General features: G+C 40.4%; 1 protein-coding gene across 3 annotated transcripts; it reads right to left on the reverse strand.

The window, feature by feature from the left end:
- Nucleotides 1–2,304: 2,304 nt before the first annotated feature.
- Nucleotides 2,305–8,187, reverse strand: pygo2 (pygopus homolog 2 (Drosophila)). Of its 3 annotated transcripts, XM_053638598.1 has the most exons (4): nucleotides 7,070–8,186; nucleotides 6,353–6,402; nucleotides 4,884–5,223; nucleotides 2,305–4,850 (listed from the first exon to the last, which is right to left on the reverse strand). In XM_053638598.1, exons 1-4 carry the CDS (start codon nucleotides 7,125–7,127, stop codon nucleotides 3,604–3,606), a joined length of 1,695 nt encoding a protein of 564 aa, XP_053494573.1. In that variant the 5' UTR covers nucleotides 7,128–8,186; the 3' UTR covers nucleotides 2,305–3,603. The 3 variants fall into 3 exon arrangements, with proteins under 3 accessions (XP_053494573.1, XP_053494574.1, XP_053494572.1); XM_053638599.1 differs by having other exon boundaries at nucleotides 2,305–5,223; nucleotides 7,864–8,187; XM_053638597.1 differs by having other exon boundaries at nucleotides 2,305–5,223; nucleotides 7,070–8,187.
- Nucleotides 8,188–18,852: the final 10,665 nt, after the last annotated feature.

Below are 18,852 nucleotides of genomic sequence, written 5' to 3' on the forward strand. Positions count from 1 at the left end.
AAATAGCCCTCCCTCATCCACTTACTGTATATGCTCATGGCAAAAAAAAAAAAAAACACACTTCAGCCCTAAATCTATTGAGAGGTAGACTCTTTCAGGGTTAGCTGTTCCTAAGTTAATTTTTAAAATCCATCCATACAAATTATAGGCCTAAAATAGAGCATGAATCAGGCCTCAATCTTTGAATGTAACTCAACCAAAGCCTGAATAAAATTCTGTTCATGCATAACCCAACCCACAGCACCAACCTGCACTGTACAAATAAGCATGGGTTTATAGTCTGACAAACCCATCAGAAATCAGCTAAAACCTTCCTTCACTTTACTCACATTTACATTAATGCTTGGATTTTAGACATCGTATTTCAGAAACTGATCAGGCTAGGACTGGGTTCAAATTTCACGAATGAGTCTCTCATAGCCTAGTTCTTATTTTGAACACTCTTATTCTTGTTATCAGAGATAAAATGCAAGAGAATACAGTGGTGCTTGAAAGTTTGTGAAACTTTTAGAATTTTCTACATATCTGCATAAATATGACCTAAAACATCATGAGATTTTCACACAAGTCCTAAAAGTAGATAAAGAGAACCCAATTACACAAATTAGACAAAATATTATGCTTGGTCATTTATTTATTGAGGAAAATGATCCAATATTACATATCTGTGAGTGGCAAAAGTATGTGAACCTTTGATTTCAGTATCTGGTGTGACCCCCTTGTGCAGCAATAACTGCAACTAAATGTTTCCAGTAACTGTTGATCAGTCCTGCACATCGGCTTGGAGGTATTTTAGCCCATTCCTCAGTACAGAACAACTTCAACTCTGGGATGTTGGTGGGTTTCCTCACATGAACTGCTTGCTTCAGGTCTTTCCACAACATTTCTGTTGGGTTCTCTTTATCTATTTTAGGACTTATGTGAAAATCTGATGATATTTTAGGCCTATTTATGCAGAAATATAGAAAATTCAAGCACCACTGTATTCTCTTACATGTTATCTCTGATAAAAAGAACAAGAGTTCAAAATAAGAACTAGGCTATGAAAGACTCATTCATGAAATTTGAACCCAGTCCTAACCTGGTCAGTATTTAAAATATGACGTCTAAAACCCAACAGTTCAGACTGAAAGTTTAAAAAAACAAAGTGGCAGTGTGGATGATGGCTTTTGTTCCACAAACGAAGTTTCACACCCGAGTCCAGATCAAGAAGCTTAGCAATGCTACACTGAATTAGTCAGGTTAGTTTAGGCTAGGATTTTTCCAAATATAAATGACCTTGTATTGGAAAAGGAAATGATATGATTGCTGCAAGGCCAGGCCCAAGTGTCTCTCTTACTTCCTATTCAGATTTCCATCTTATTTTGGTGTCAATTACCACTTCCCACTCCAATGTCAGTAGCCTGGACATTCTTGCTTTTCAGGCATGCTATATAATTTCTTACAGCATGTGACTGCTTGGTTGGATCAGTAGCACTTACGTAAGCTATATTCAGACTACGGAGACTTATGGGTAAAATCCAGCAGACTCCAAGTGCTGTTTTGTATCATCGGTGCTCCTCTGGTGGTTCCTTACCCTGATGAACAGTGTATAGTGGAGTTCACAATCAACATATCTACTACTGTTAGCAATGTAACTGCATGGTACCTTTACCTGATAAAATGTCAAATAAGTGTAGATACATAGTAGGTGTACTCAATAAAGTGCATTTTAAGTGGGATAGTTTCTTGCATTCCTAAGCCTTCAAATGTTAACAGACAAACCCTGTTCTTATTTCAGTGCTTTTGAAAAGTGCCACATTGTGGTATTGAAACTCCTGAGTATCTTTAATGGCTTACTGTGAATTTGTAAAGCACAGCACATTCACAGATGTGTTATTTAAACTGTAATTATACTGAAGCATTAATATGTCTAAGATAAAATGCATTATTAGAATTAATTTTTATTCAAAACACTAGTAAGACTGTGTTTCATACTATATAGAAACCCTGAAAAGGTTTCACATCAGAATTATTACAGGTGAGGTAATAAAAATATATTACTTCCAAGGATGTGGCAAAGTTTCCAAACAAGACATACCATACGATCATAGAATTACTTAGTTGTAAAATTTAGGATATTTCTGAAATCCCAAAATGCAATAAGAAAATAACCTGTAGTATTACTTACACACTGTGGCAGACATCATGAGGAAAGACAGTGTTGTTATTTGGAAGGAGAGTAGAATGGAGTGCTGAGGCAGTGGAAATTAATCATGAGCCATGCATTCAAAAGCAAAGAAGAATATTACATTAACTTCATGACTTGGTTTACTGGGTAGTCACACCCAGATTTAATGCAACAATAGTCTACAAAAACTGGCAAGTAAAAATACAAATACATTTTCCTTTACTTCTTTCACAACATTCCCTTGCTTCTGCCCACCTCAAACATTACTGCACAATCCTGGACAACAGAGGGCACTAGAGTAAGCACACTAGACATCAGTACAAAAAAAAAAAAAAAGATAATTGCTAAGAAAAAGGCAACCTGGACAGAAAGAAAATATCATCTTTATCAGCAACAGAAACATGAGCTGATATTTGATTTCATTCTGTTATTTGGTCTACTTCACACCCCTCACTGAGGCCTAAAAAGAAACAATACATTACAAACAGCAGACAAATTACTGCATTTGGTTCACATGCAATCCAAAGACTATACACATCTGATATGGTTATGTAGCACTACTCCCTATGTATCCAACCATCCACACTGACTGCTCAGTGTTCAGTTTTAAATAAACGTGGTGAATGAATGTATATTAAGACAAAAACTTGGCAACTGAGTGATTAAAATGTCTGGGATCTTTCTGTTTACAGGACAACTCTTCCCAAAAGGAACTGAAAAAGTGTGACTAATATTCATTATATACATGTGTATACACCATTTCTCTCAAAGGTGAAGGAAGGTACTCGTTTCCTTTGGATACACTGAAATGGAAACCATGGACTAGAGGAGGGGGTGCAGGGAGACCTCACTCTAGATTTAGATAGCAGTCAATCTGTGCCAAAGCATGTGTACAACTGTAAAATCTGTGAGGTAGTGAGTTGTTGTCAGTGCTTCTGGTAGACAAGCTGCTTTTGGAGGGAAAGTTTACTCTGACTGGAAACTATACTGGATATTAGTTAATGACCTTTTAAATATGACAATGTTAGAAAAATCTTCTGTACTTTTATAACCATGTGTTTAAGCAGTAACAGAATTTAAGCAATAACAAATATTTTATTTTCCTTAAATCCAAATCGTACCGGTAATATGAAATGGCAGATTCATTACAGGTTGTTGTGTTCTTGAAAAACCATGCTCAATCTTTCTCCAATCATCAAGAAATGTAAGTCCTAAAAGTGCTTGTGTGGTTTGCAAGAGCACTCAACACAGGAAGTACAGAGTCCACATTTTCCATTCGTGCCCCATCCATTGGTTTCCCTACATTTCCTTCTCTGTCCACTTTCCTTAGCTCGACCTGCCTCTGTGTTGTTGACTGAAAGGCATAAAACGATCAGTTCCATGTAATTTACGTTTCCTTTATTATTTCTTTCCTCTCTCCCAGTCCTGGTTGCTTAGCCTTCATTGGCAGCCACCAGCTGTCCCAGGCTCTGGCGTACATATACTGCCTGAATCTCCTTGGTCTTGAGGCAGAAATCACAAGCCCATACTGCAGCACTCTCTCTGGTCAACAGGCCATACGCCGGCTCAGTTAGGCCTGTGCAGTCTCTGTGGAACCAGCGTTGACATGATGCCTCACATAGAATGGCCTCCTGGTCATCATGTACCTCTAACAAGCAGAAGCCACAATGGAACACCATGCCACTTCCCAGCTTCGGCGGTCCAGAACCTGGACCAACCGAAGGTGGAGCTTGGCCGGTGGGAAGTGGAGACTGTGTATTAGGTGTGGAGGCTGAGTTAGATGGAGGGTTGGGGTTACTACCACCAGTGTTGTTTAGGTTGTTTTGATTAGTATTGGGTGGCTGGTTTGCCATAGGTCCACCACCAGGAGCACTGTTCTGTTGATTGTAAGCGGCAGAGCCTGGGTTGGAGTTGGGTGGCGTTGGCTGCTGCTGATTGGATGGAGTGTTGGGAGCAGGGCCACTTGCAGAGTTAACTGGAGTGTGCTGATTTGGTGGAACTTGTTGAGGTTGTGGACCGTTTAGTGGACCGGTAGGGGAGGAATTAGGGTTGGGTGGAGGAGGTGCTGATGAAGGTTGCCCAGGTGTGTTGGGTGTTGATTGCTGAACATCGGGGTGCCCAGGAAACCCTCCTCCAGGCTGTGGGGGTCCAGAAGCAGGGGATGGACCTGGAGTGGCATTGTTGGATGGAGGGCCAGATGGGTTGAGGTTCGACGGCTGTTGAGGTGGACCTGGTGGACCACCACCTGGTCCACCAACAAAGTTTTTGCCTTCTTCACTACCAGGAGTGCCCGGCCCAGGATAGGGGCCCTCTTGCGAGGGAGGGAAAGGTCCCTGGGGGGGCAACCCTGTGTGGCCACCTACCATATTACCTCCACCCATTCCACCCCCCATACCACCCATCATATTCATTCCAGTTGGCATGCCACCCATTGGATTCATTGGGCCATGGGGAGGACCACGAGGACCCCCAGGCATTGGAGGACTGTTGAAAGGATGACCACCCTGTCCATGCTGAGGCTGCTGCATCCCAAAGCGGGGGTGAGGAGGACCACCACCTCCAGGACCACCACCCATTCCACTAGGTGACAGTATAGGGTTAAAACCTTGCCCTGGGTGCATAGGAGGGCTGAAATTAGGTGGCATGTTAAATTGTGATGGACCCCCTGGAGGAAATCCACCTCCACCACCACCACCACCTCCTCCTCCTCCACCTCCAAATCCAGGCATTCCTCCAAATCCAATTGGGTGATGTGGTCCTGTGTTGGGTGGCGGAGGTCCGAAAGGGGGTCTTCGTCCAGGCTGTCCACCACCTGGTCCTCCAGGGCCACCCATGTAGGTCATGCCCCCTCCCATTCTACCTGGTCCTCCATAGCCTCCACCTCCCCCACCAGCCCCTGGGCTTGGCAGAAAAGGTGCGCTTCCCGGGACCCCGGTTCCAGCAGGACGTGATGGTGGGCCAAAGTCATCGTCAAATGGGTTTGAGGCCACAAGATGGTCTACCATAGGGGTTGGGGGAGGCGCAAACTCAGAGAGGTGGGAGAAACTTGCCCCCTGTGCACAAGAGAAAAAGATGAGGAGACTGAATGGCCAAATTAACATGAAGCTGTGAAAATGTCAATTTGAAGATATCATTAAATGCATTAAAACAATGATTACAATTACCATTTAGAAATAAATAATAAAACAAATTATGAAAAACTAATGCACTGGATCTATGTGGAACCATTCATTCATCTTCAGCCATCTTCACACTTGATGTGAGCACCACACACACAAAAATTATATATATATATATATATATATATATATAAAAAAAACTGGGGTGCAATTTAGAGTAGTCAATCTGCATATATGTTTGTATTTTGGAGGTAGGAGGAAGAACATGCGAGACTCCACAGATAGAAACCTGAGCTCAGGTTTAAACTGGAGACCCTGGAGCTGTGCAAACTGCTCAAAATATTTCCATGGCTGCGTCCGAAATCGCCTACTGTGACAGTACATACTCCATTCGATGCAGTACCTACTGCACGGCCGTTGAAACAGAACGTACTAATCGCTATGTGCGCGTGTAGTATGACTACAATCCCAGATATACTACGTCCGCCAAGTGACCTTCGATGTTATCATAAACAAAAAAATCTTAAAGTGACGACCAGATTAAAGCAACCGCTCTAACGGCAAAATGCGCATCAGGAAAGTTAACTGAATTAGTAATGTAATGTGGGCAGTGTTAACAGGCTGAGATAAATTCGTTGCTGTTAGCATGGCCGGCTATGGAATGATGGGAGATCACAAAGAAGATTTCAAATGCTGTAACACCTATTTTCTTGTTTAAACCTTCAACAAGTTAACAATTTATTCAGGCATTGTTAAACAAGTCCTGTTTAACCAAGGTTTAATACTTAAGAAGAGCTGACGCGCTCTTCCGCATTTTTTTTTCCCTTCTGAGCTCGTCCGCACCAGTCCCATTGCATCGTGGGATTTTTGACTCGCATAGTGTCCATCGGTTGCACACTGCAAAATCTTGCCGGAAGCAGTACGCCAACCGGGTATTTCAGACATACTACCCCTCTCACGTACTGTTTTTCGCCTACTGTGTAGTAGGCTAGTACGCCATTTCGGACGCAGCCCATCTCTCCCTTTATATCACCAAAATGAAAGTTCTAGGCACTTATTTCACCTGAGTGCTAGACTTCCTCTTCTTTTTCTCTGGACTTTTCATCTGGGAACCTAAACACAAGCAAATAAGGAAAGACAGTAGAGAGAGAGAGAGGAAAAGAAAAGAACAAGACAAAAAAAAAAGTTAGTGGAGGATTCTTTAATATTTTATTGTTGAAAAAGTAGGTTTTGTACCCATCAGTATATATGGACCTGTGAGCTTAATGCAGCTGTGTGCATTAACTTTGTACATTCCAGTAAACAAATAATGTCATGTCCTTTACTCCATGCTGTATGCATATCTGCTCCAGCCTGGATCCAGGTGTAATAACATATATCTCTTGCCACTCTGCTAAACCCAATACAAACACTAAAGTATCGCTGCGCGTCATGTCGTGTAGATAACGTTTACAGTGCAAGAAAGCAAATGCAAACCGAGTTCCGCACCACATTGAGTGCTCATGCCCAATATTTAAGCTGGGTGAGAGAGGGCTTGAGGATGATGGCAAGTAGGAAAGAGAGTCGAGCACAGAGCGTGTGAGACTTGAGTGGACACAGGACGCAGGTAGAGCCCAGTGGACAGACAAGCTGACATACAACCAGCTCACCATAGAGAGAGACAGACCCCATGAGGGAAAAATACAGGGCCAGTGTACACACAGGGACAAGGGTGGAAAGGGCAGATTTGAGTTGTGGACTCCGCTCGGACACAGAGATGCGCAGATGGCCGTTTGCCTACCTTTGCCTCGCTTCCCTTGACCTTGTCCCGCCTGCAGTCTCCCCGATTCGGCAGCCATTAAAATGATTGGCGGCGCGCAGCCATGTCACCATTCACATATAAAAAAAAAGTAGTAGTGACGAACGTGTCCTCGGGTCCAAGTACCGACAGCGTAGGACTACAACCTGACAGCTAAGATCGCAAAATCCCTCACAGAATCCTGAGCAGGTCGCGGATCTGGGTTCATCTGGGCTTTTGTTACGCAGGGAAAACACTAATCCCTCCTCAAGACGACTGAGATGTTTTTTCTGAGCATGAAGAAAGACAAAAAAACAACAACAAAAAAAAACCGAACCAACAAGCTTGTAATGTTATTGAATGAATGTGCCTTCGAGTCCCCCTCCCTCCTGTGATCACTTACAGATGTGCTGCTAACTGACTAGCGGTTAGCTACAGCGCTACACAATGCTAGAGTAATGCAAAGACAAATACGACAAGACGATTAGCCTTGTCCCGGTCATAACGCGACGCGAACGAGCTGCACGCTACACGCACGCGAGATGAAACCTCGCGCGCACTCACTCCATGTTTAACTCGAGGCGGTTTCTGTGAAAGCGCTCGCCAGATTGCTAGCTAGCTTAGCTACGTTAGCTGTTAAGAGCTGAGTAGCTAGCATAGCTAGTAAACCAGCTAGCTCAGGCTTTGACTGCAAGCTGTATGTGGCTCACGCTAAGCGTTCAAACAAACGAAACAGTTACATTATTCCATATTTACCAATCCTCATAAAGCAAACAGTCAATGTCAAATAGACTTACAATTAAAATTTATCCTCAAACGCGAAATTGGCCATGACTATTACGGCCTACAGTCGCTGCCGGACAAAGAGGGACAGCCGGGCGAGACGCTTACACTGGATGACGGAAATATAGGGGTGACTGTGTTATATTAGTTATTGTACTTTATTGAGGAAAACGCTGTAAGGTGTATATGCAATCCACATTACATTAGTTTACCGTATCTGACCATTTTCACCAGAGGTATATTATGAGGTTTAAAGGAATTGCTTCAACGTGCGAGTTAATCTTTATGAGGCACCCCCACCAATTTTAGAATTTGGACTCGTCGAGATCAACCCATGAAGGAGCATGGCTCAAGGTACTCTTGTTTCACGTGGAAGAGCGCGCGCGGGCTCTATGCGTGAATGTATGCGCGCGACTAATGCATGTTGCGTTATGTGTGCGTTTCTTTTTCTACTGTGTGATACTATCAATAGTTTCGTTTTATGGAGGTACTAGTAATTACTATCAGAAATCTGTGACGATCTGAACAGGCCACCGAGTTCTCTAGTTAATATAACGCCCAGCTAATTTAAATTGTGCTCTCCTTTTAAAAAGGTACGACACTCAATTTATAATTGAAAATGATTCCTCGTGCTCCCTGAACCACTCTTTCACAATTTGAGCCAGATGAATCTTGGAATTGTCATCCTGGAATATGCCTGTGCTGCCAGGGAAGAAAATAAAATCCATTGATTGGATAACCTGGTCATTCAGTACATTCAGGTACTCAGCTAACTTCATTTTATTGCCGCATAATGTTGCAGAGCCGAGACCTGACAAATTGAATCAACCCCAGATCTTAACACTTCCTCCAGAGGCTTATACAGTAGGCACTATACATTCATGTGCTTCCCTTCTAACCCTGATGCAGCAATCACTTTGGAATAGGGAAAATCTGGACTCACATGACCTTTTTTCTATTTATCCACAGTCCAATGATTATGCTCCCTAGAAAATGTAAGTTATCTTTTTCGATTAGCCTCACTAACCAGTGGCTTAATTGTGGCCACACAGCTGTTTAGTCCCAAAGTTCTCTTCACAGTGTGCATGTGGAAATGCTCTCACTTTCACCATTAAACATGGCATGAATTTTACTACTGAAATGATCTCCGATCATTCAAGATTTTGAACATTAATTTTTCCGACCACATTTCTACCTCGAAGTTGACAGTTCACCACTTTCTTTCCAGGTTTTAATAATGCGTTGGACAGGTCTTAACCCAATTCCAGGGATTTCAGCAATCTCCTTAGTTGTTTTCTTTGCTTAATGCAGGCCAATAATTTGCCCCTTCTGAAACACAGTAAGATATTTTCCACAACCACAGGATACGTCTTCCGACATGGATGTTTAAGAAATGAGAAGCTACTCACTGCATCAGTTAGAGTTAAAAGAATTGTTGCCAGCTCAAACATATTAATTACTGCAATAATGATCCAATCATAGGCTCTTAAGTATTTGCTTATTTAAATCCAAACAGCAACCCTTTTTTGGCCAGACAGTGTACATATACTATATAAAGCATAAAAAATTGTTATTTTTCAAGATTCTTTTATTGCTACACAGTAGTGGTGATAATTGAGTTCGGTTACCGTTCAACCATCAACAATAAACAAAATGATACAGTGCAGAACAAGACAACACACAAGAAATGTGCATTAATATGTAGTCACAGTGCAAATTTATCAGTAAAGCATGTGCAAATGCTGAAGTAGTACAGACAGTCTGAATTCTATAGATGCAGTAGTGTGTAACAGTAATGACACATGAATACCATCAGAATTAGTAAACCAACATTCAACAGTGATAGAAAGTGACTCAAAGTAGAAATTATTAGTGTCATTTTTAAATATTTACATTTACATTTATTCATTTAGCAGATGCTTTTATCCAAAGCGACTTACAAATGAGAAAAATACAAGTAAAGCAATATATCAAGCAGAGAACAATACAAATAGTGCTACCATACAAGATCCGTTAATTTAGTTCCAGAAGAAGCAAAGTGCACAGAGTAGAGGTGTAAGTGCAATTTATTTATTTATTTATTTACCTTGAGCCACGCTGAGTGGGAACTACTAAGCGTCGGTTGCTAATCGATCGCAGATTGCGTGAGGGAACGTAAGCCTTCAGGAGAGAGTTGAGGTAGGAGGGTGCTGTTCCAGACAAGGTCTTGTAGGTGAGCATCAAGGCCTTGAATTTGATGCGGGCGGCTACAGGAAGCCAGTGGAGGGAGATGAAGAGGGGTGTGACATGGTTTCTCTTGGGCTGGTTGAAGATGAGGCGTGTGCAGCACTCTGAATCATCTGAAGGGGTTTGATGGAGCTGGCTGGGAGGCCCGAAAGTAGTGAGTTGCAGTAGTCCAGTTTTGAGATAACAAGAGCCTGGACTAGTATCTGTGTAGCCTGTTCGGTGAGGTAGGGTCTGATTTTCTTGATGTTGTACAAGATGAACCTACAGGACCATGCAGTTGTTGAGATGTGGTCTGTAAAGGTCAAGCTGTCATCAGGAATCACCCCAAGGTTCCTGGCCATCCTGGTTGGCTTGAGTGTGGTTGAGCTGAGCTGTACAGTGAGGTTATGGTTGATTGAGGGACAGGCTGGGATGACGAGAAGCTTAGATTTTGCCAGGTTGAGCTTAAGATGGTGTTCCCTCATCCAGACTGAGATGTCCGACAGACAAGCAGAGATGCGTGCAGAGACGGATGGATCGTCAGGCTGGAAGTACAAATAGAGCTGGGTGTCATCAGCATAGCAATGATATGAGAAGCCATGAGACTCAATCACCTGCCCTAGAGATATAGTGTAGATAGAAAGAGTAGTGGACCCCGAACTGACCCCTGTGGAATGCCAGTTGTGAGTTGCTGAGTTTCAGAAATACCTCCCCTCCATGATACCTTGAAGGATCTGTCAGAGAGATAGGATGGATCATGTTTAGACTGAGCTGTAATCTGCAAAATAACTGAAAGCAGCAAAATAAACGATTGAATATTGAAAAAGCGTATCCCATTTTCAATTCGATTCAATTTCATTTGTATAGCGCTTTTAACAATGGACATTGTCTCAAAGCAGCTTTACAGAAACATATAAACACAGGATACAGATTTTAAGTTTGTGAATTTATATCTAATGAGCAAGCCGGTGGCGACGGTGGTAAAGCCGGTGGCGACAATTTTTAATGCTAGATCCTCTCAAGCTCTGTCAGATTGGATGGTGAGTATCTGTGAATTACCATCTTCTGGTCCCTCCACAGATGTTTGGTGGTGGTTAAGTCTGGGCTTTGGCTGGGCCACTCAAGGGCAGGCAAAGACTTGCCCCAAAGCCTTAAAGTCATTGTCATGTTTGAAAGTTTAAACTGTCACCCCAGTCTAAGTTTGTGTAACTATGGAGGAGGTTTTCTTGAAGGAGGAAGAATATATAATTGTCTGCATTCATCTGTCCCTCTATTGTTTCCAGTCTTCCTGTCCCTGCTGCTGAGAAGCACCCACATAGCATCATGCTGCCACCACCATGTTTCACTGTAGGGATGGCATTAGCCAGGTGGTGTGCAGTGCCTGTTTATTTTGCCAAACATGTGCTTACCGTTCAGCCCAAAGAGTTACATTTTTGTCTCATCAGACCAGTGAATCATTTCCCACATGTTAGCAGAGTCCTTTATGCTGTCATATGCCTTTTGCTCTGTATCTCTTAGAAACTGTGTTATATCCTTGCCCTGATCTATGCCTTGACACAGACAATTCCTTGGAGTTCATGGTTTGGTTTTTGTCCTGACAATGCAGTGTAAATTATGAGCCCATATATTAGTTCAAATTGCAGCAGGTGGACTCCAGTTGTGTTCTAGACACGTTTCAAGGATAATTAAAGCAAACAGATACAGAGTATGAACACTTTTGTTAATAAGAGATTTAGGTTTTAGATTTTTTATTAGTTTATTCTTGTTAGGATTTGGGAATCTATATCCCGGGATGAGCCCCCAGAAAACAGTTAGGATTTGAGAATAGAGAATCTCCGGGTTATGATTTTTAAGAAAAGAGAAAATGAAAGTACACAAAAAGACAGCGCCCTCGCCCCACTACACACTTTCCACACAAAGGCCTTGTGAGAGTTTTCCAAATAACACACAGACACGCAAAGTTCAAATGGTAAGATCTCTCATTTATCCCAATAAAGGCAGAGTATATATCATGCTTGGCACACAACAGAGACAATGGGTTAACTATTGATTAGCTAGGTGGAAGGGCATATTTGCACAAAACAGGAAGCATATCAATGTAGGACAGGAACAACTCCATATATGGTTTTCATGAAGTCATTGGAATACGGGCAAATGTTAATCAGGAAGGTATGTAAATGCACGCCAATGGTATTCGGGGAGACAAAGGAATGCACAAATGGTGAGGGGCTTCATCTGTCCGCAACTGACTCAACAGAGGAATAAAAAGAAAAAAGGTGCCAACACAGAAACAGTGAAAATGGGAGGGGGGAGTGTTGACAGTAAACTTATCAAATCTCTAAAACATGTTTTTACTTCAGCATTATGGGTGATTAAGTGTAGATCGATGGGTAAAATGGCAATTATATCCATTCAAAATCAAATCCACAACAGAATAAAGTGTGCAACAAGTAAAGGGGTCTGCATACTTTCTGAATACACTGTAAATTGTACATGAATTTACTGTCAAAGAAAGCCTGTGCTATGTTTAATCATGCAGTTATTTTGGCAGACTCTTCCTGAGATATTTAAAGAGCTGTGTCTACATGTTATTGGATGGATCTGTGTTTGAAACTGGTGCCATGCCATTGCAATGTGGCAGCAAACTGTTTACCAGCTGCAGTCATTTAAAATGTTAGTTGTTTCTTCAAAATGTAATCATTTGAGGTTTTCTTCACATTCTTTAGTTCTGCAGAACAGCTGAAGGCTGTAGACAACATTACTGCACTTCTCACACCTCATACACACTGCTTGCAGCTCTTCATGCAAATAATGCAAAGCTGTTTTGCATGTCAAATCTTATGGAGTTGACTATACAAGCCTAAAAAGGTTTAAGTTTAAGCTTTAGGACTACAACTGCCACCAACAGTTTTGCATTCAAGTCTCCATCAGTGAACAGTGGATAGGTTCAACAAAATAGACTTTATGTGAAAACTGTAATGAGTTTCCTGGTTACACAATTGCACTTTTGACCATGTAGTATGAGCACATTAATAGAAGTGATTTATTTATTTATAATCGCACTATCCGCTGTCACCCAGAAGAGGATGGGTTCCCTTCTGAGTCTGGTTCCTCTCATGGTTTCTTCCTCATATCGTCTCAGGGAGTTTTTCCTCACCACCGTCGCCTCTGGCTTGTTCATTATACATGATTCACTGTAATCTCACGCTAAAGGCCACGCTAAAGGTTTTGAGCCAAGCTGAAGTCTGAGTTTAAAAACCTCCTTCAACTCTGTGATTAAAACTGTGTACAAACAGTTTTAAAGATTGAAAATGATTTTTAAAATTATTTAAAACACACTCACATTAGTCATCAACATGTATACTCATTGTGCTATTTTCAACTGTTCTCAATATGTTCTGACAAAACAATGCAAGAGTGCAAGTCAACATCAGACTCCCCAATTACTATCAACTTTCTATAAAGGTAGGAGTCTTTGAAATTGCAGTTGATTTAATAGACTATATTAATCTGTCTACTGCCTCTTTGCTTCAAAACAACAGCAACAGTATTATTAAATACTAAAGTGTGAACATGATATTCAGTTGTTCTTAAAACAAATAATATAGTATTCCTGACTGGAAATAGAGTATTCCTGACAAATAATGAGAGGTGGTATGTTTTACATTTCTGAATCATTAAAAACAAAAGGCTGCTCCACTGCTTTATTACTAGACATGGCATTGTATCACTAAAGCAGAGTAGAGAGAGAGAGAGGTCTGTTGCTGTATCTTTGTCAATGCAAAGTAGCTGGTTAGTAAAATGCTAACCAACTGCGGCCATCTGTTATGTTAGTGGTACTTAGTCCCAGTCCGAAGGGAACTGCAGGGTCTGTTTTTTGTATGTTTGTTTGTTTTCACATATTTTACCTCCTAACATGTATCACATAATTGTGAAGTCCTTCATGAACTTAGCAGGGTGTAGTGAATAAAGACTAAGACAACATTATTATTATTATTATTATTATTATTATTATTATTTTAAAATGAACAAATATATCTACCAAAAGAAATCGTGAGAATATTTATAATAAAATTTAAAGCTTGAAATGAGTGGAAATGTCCATAAATATGTTTAATAAGCTTATATTTGGTGTAGTGTGGATTTTGCAGTGTGGGTGTTTAAGGAGTTCTACAGTTTTTAGGAACTGAAGCTGAGCTGATGTGCAGCAATTCGGACACAAAAGCTCAGGTTCCACCTCGTGGCTGTAACATCACACTGCAGCACACCAACCCCAGAAACTCAAAAGCACACTGTATGTGAAATGCATTCGAAGCTCCAGATATTCAGAACCAGATATAAATCTCACACGTTTCCTACTTAAGTCATAACCTGGTATGTGTATGAGTGTAGGCTTTTGTGTAAATATGTAATGTGCAATGCTTTATTTGTCTATGAGAAGTGTTCATGCATCCTGGGGGTATTGCATATTATTACCATAGTCAAATAAGATATGCAAAAAAGGTTTAGAAATGGCTCTACAGTAAATGAGTGAAACATGACTCTGTAGAATAATTTTTATCCATTGACACAAGTTGTAGACACCTTGCTTGTTAATTTGTGCTTCATACACAAACTTTACCAATAGAAAACGATAGAATGTGTACGTATAAATGTATTTAGTTTAATTTCCCCTTCTCCATAGTTAACTCCATCTTTTATATATATATATTGTGATTTTTTTTATGTATATAAGAAATTCTCAAAATATGAGTTTTTTTTTTTATTTAAATTTAATTTAATTTGTACTGCCCCTTGTGAACACAGAATTACCACACAAACAGCCTGGCAAGTTGAAGTATGTGTTTTGAAGGTAAGCAGCTGCCAGCAGTGCTAAAACCTGACAACTAATAAGAAATATTTTAATATCAGTATAGAAAAAGCAGTTATTTTTAGACAAACAGTTACATGACAGTATTTCATAACAGAATGAAAGGAGCTGGAGCTGCATCTCAGTGAGATTTAAGAAGGCCTCCATCTGTTTCTTCATTTAATGGAAGGTTTTGCTGATGTAGGCTAATGATTATTGCATGTGAGTGAATAAGCTGTATCACATGTGAGGAAAATGATCTAAAGGTCTGTACATCATTCCGTCTTCATCATATTCATCATATTCATCATATTCATTCATCACAAAAAAGTGCAAAAAATATATGGAAGTACATGTTGTCCCAAAAGTCTCCATACATAGGGCACTATGTTTGCCAGCACCACGTCGGTTGCACCTTCGTCAGTGTTTGTTCATGGACATCCACTTCTCGGTTGTTCCGCAACACTTCCAGTCTTTTTGAATTGGTTAATAAGTTTGGCAGCAGTGTTGTGTGTGATGTGCTCACCATGTTTTCTGTTAAAGTCCATCGCAGCTTTGCGACAGCTTCCAGATCCAGCCATGAGAATGATTTTCTTCTTCTTTTGTCAAAGGCATTCTTAAAGGCTGTCTAGGGAAAAAAAGACATTTAGATAAAGAAGTGTTAATTTCCCCTATGAATGGAGATTTCTGTGCCACCATGTATTTTGAAGCCAGAAAGGAATTATTAGTGATCTTGTGAATAAAACCTACTAACCATTTGTAGTTCAGGAAGTGAGAATTGTAAAACAACAACAAAAACAACAACACTGTAAAACAAAATCACAATGAAAATTGCCAAAGAAAAATTAAAGTTGATATTATCTGCCTGTTCCCTTTCAGGTCAACATCCCAAACCAGCATGATGAGTTACGCAATATCACCCTAGTTTAGGTCACATCAATCCAACTACCTGACCCAAAATGCTAAGCAACTGTGTTGTAAAATTAACCTGAACTCTAGGATGAGATTTGTAATGCCTTATAGTGTCTTCTACAGTTGTTGCTATACGTATACCTCACTTTTTCTAATGTTTAAACCTTTAGGGTTTTTGTTGAGTTTCTCTTTCTTGCTTTGTGGTCTAAACGTCATAGTAATTCCTCTAGAAGCTTGTTTTTGGTAAATGAGCTTGAGCTTACAATTACATTACTATTAATTTATTCTTTATTATCATCCTCTACCACACAATCCTGCTTCTTCTTTCCCTCTTCATTATGGTTCCTCTTTCTCTTTTAACTTCCCAATAGATAAGTCGACTTTATTTAGACAGTGCCCTTTGTACAAACTCATATGGTGTTTACTGGATGTTGTACTGCTGCCAGTTCTTATCAATATGGTCTGACAAAACACAGTGTGAGAGTGAAAAGTCAACATCAAAATCCCCAATTTGTTCCAAATACACTCCAGACAGACTTTATTAGGCCCTTTAATTAGTCTGTGTTCATCAGCCTTCTGTCTTTGTGCATGAAATGAAAAACAAAATGTAAATGGATCCAAAATGGATAAAATAAATTAAAAAATAAAGTAACATTTTGCCACAACACCAAATAAATACAGTTGGTAATGCATATATGACAAATTGAGGAAAAAGAAATCTGGAAACCCATAATGAGGATCTGAAAAAATGCTAGAAATTATAGCTTACAATTAAAAAAAAAAATGCTTTCTGCACCATTAATTCTGGCCTCCTTCTGCATTAACTATTAAATCAGAAAATAATAGTTTATAAGTGGGGGTGGAGGGAGTCGTCCCTCACCTTTCCCTCATCAGTCCCTCACCTGTCCCCATTTCCAAATGATCTATGATCCAAATGGTCATAACAGAGTAATAGAACTACTCACATTTCTGGCAGCTGGTGATATGATGCAGAGCAAATGATCCGAAACCATTTTGAGTGCACCATTTTACATTCCCACATTTACACAACGTTCTTTCAAGAGAAACAAACATCTAACAAACTTTCTTAGACATTATATCACATTTAAGACCTCTGAAGTTTGACTACTGTGAGCACAGATGCCAAAGAATGCTATTGCACACTTACATTAATCTACACTACCACATTGCAGCGACATTGTTCCCCATCTTAGTGATTTGTATATTCCAAAACACATTTATTTAAGACATACAGAGGATCTATTCCAAGTCTAACAGAACACGGTCAAATCTGTCAATCAGGCTATGAGTCATCAATCACCCCAAATCATTAGTTATAAATTATCTTGATGATGTTACTCTGGTGTCTGTCTCTGTTAGTCATAATTAACCATTTCTGCACACTTAAACCCTCAGTAGGGTTAATGTAAGACCTGGTATTGAATAGCCTGTGGTATTGACTTGGAGTCAGATTAAATGTTAACCCAATGATGCTGTAATGGTCAGATTAAGGTCACAGTTAAAGGTTAGGTGAATGGATGAAGGAGATGATGAGATTAATGACTGTTTGCAGATCGGATGTACACCAAGCATACAGATGCCAAGGTCAAAGCTAAGGTTGGATATGCAGCAATATGTGATAACTAGAGAACAAGCAGGCTGGTTAAAAACAGCAAAGCACCACCATGGTATCATTTCACTGGTATTAGACACATTTAAGGAGGAAGTGACACCATTGTTCCATGTGCTCAGCCCCCTCTCTTTTTACCTTTTACACGCCATCACTGTGATAGCTCAGTAATATGAGTGGTCTCTTATTCGCTTACCATGGCCTAATTTAGGTGCAAGAGAGAAACAAAGCGAAAAGAAACAATAGAACACAACAACTGGAATAAGTCAACGAACTAATAAACTACAAAAGAAGTACATGAGCACTAACTGTAAACTTGATACAACCTCAAACCACAGTCTAGTCAACCGAAGCTACTAGTGATATTAACCTGTATGTGACAAACCACAATCTTCTCATCTGTCATCACTTCTCTTCATTTGTGATCAGTGGAAAGGGACCACCAAAGGATCAGCACTGACCATTATTTGGGTGGTAGATGATTCTAAACACAGCACTGGTACTGACAATCGAAGCTACATAATAGTTGGCATAGCAGTAGTATAACTGCAGCAGTGCTGCTGAGATATCTAAACACAGTCCATCAACCAAAAATATCCAGCAGTTCAGTTGTAAAAACCTTTGCCTTGTACGCATTTCTGGGTTTGGGGATTTTATTACCACTTTTACGCTGTGTGGGCGGAGTTTGCATGTCCTCCAGATACTCCCCCAGTCCAAAGACATGTGTTGTAGATTGTAGGTGTTTCCAAATTGTCTGTAGTATGTGAGTGTGTTGTGTGATGTCCTGCGATGGGATTAGAAGAGACAGCACATACTTTCAAGGGTGTTTATGTGAATACATGCATGATTATGTATTATACAACCTGAAATTATAGTGATTGTGTTGCTGAAACGTGAGTGTGCAAGTCATTCTGAGGCAAAGTACTGTCATGAGGAAGACACAGACAGAGCTGGTAGTGGAAAATGGAGTGTGTGGTGTGTGATATGAGCTAGAGTGTGTGTCAGGCCTGTTGAAGACATTGTGGCCACTCAGTGATAAGAGTTACAGGGCACACTACAATTACCAGTGGAGTCAGACGACACCACCACGTCAAAGCCACGACGACAGGCCTAGCCTGAGCCAAGACATTCAAGATCTCACCACAGCATATGGGAAGGGCACAAGAACACACATCACAAACCAATACAGTACACATACCATCAACACAACACAGACATTATGCTTCTGTTAGCATTTTTTGTATTAGGGTCATTCCAACAAATGGGTGCCATTTGCTTGTTGTAATTCTTCCAAATTAAACTTCATTGTTACAAACTCTTTTCAACACTGAATCTAATAGTATATATAATACACATATTTAACTATTCAAAATGTGTATTGGTCCATCTCAGGTAACTTTATTTAAT

Source organism: Ictalurus furcatus, chromosome 12 (assembly GCF_023375685.1).
Source record: "Ictalurus furcatus strain D&B chromosome 12, Billie_1.0, whole genome shotgun sequence".
NCBI classification, from domain to species: domain Eukaryota; kingdom Metazoa; phylum Chordata; class Actinopteri; order Siluriformes; family Ictaluridae; genus Ictalurus; species Ictalurus furcatus.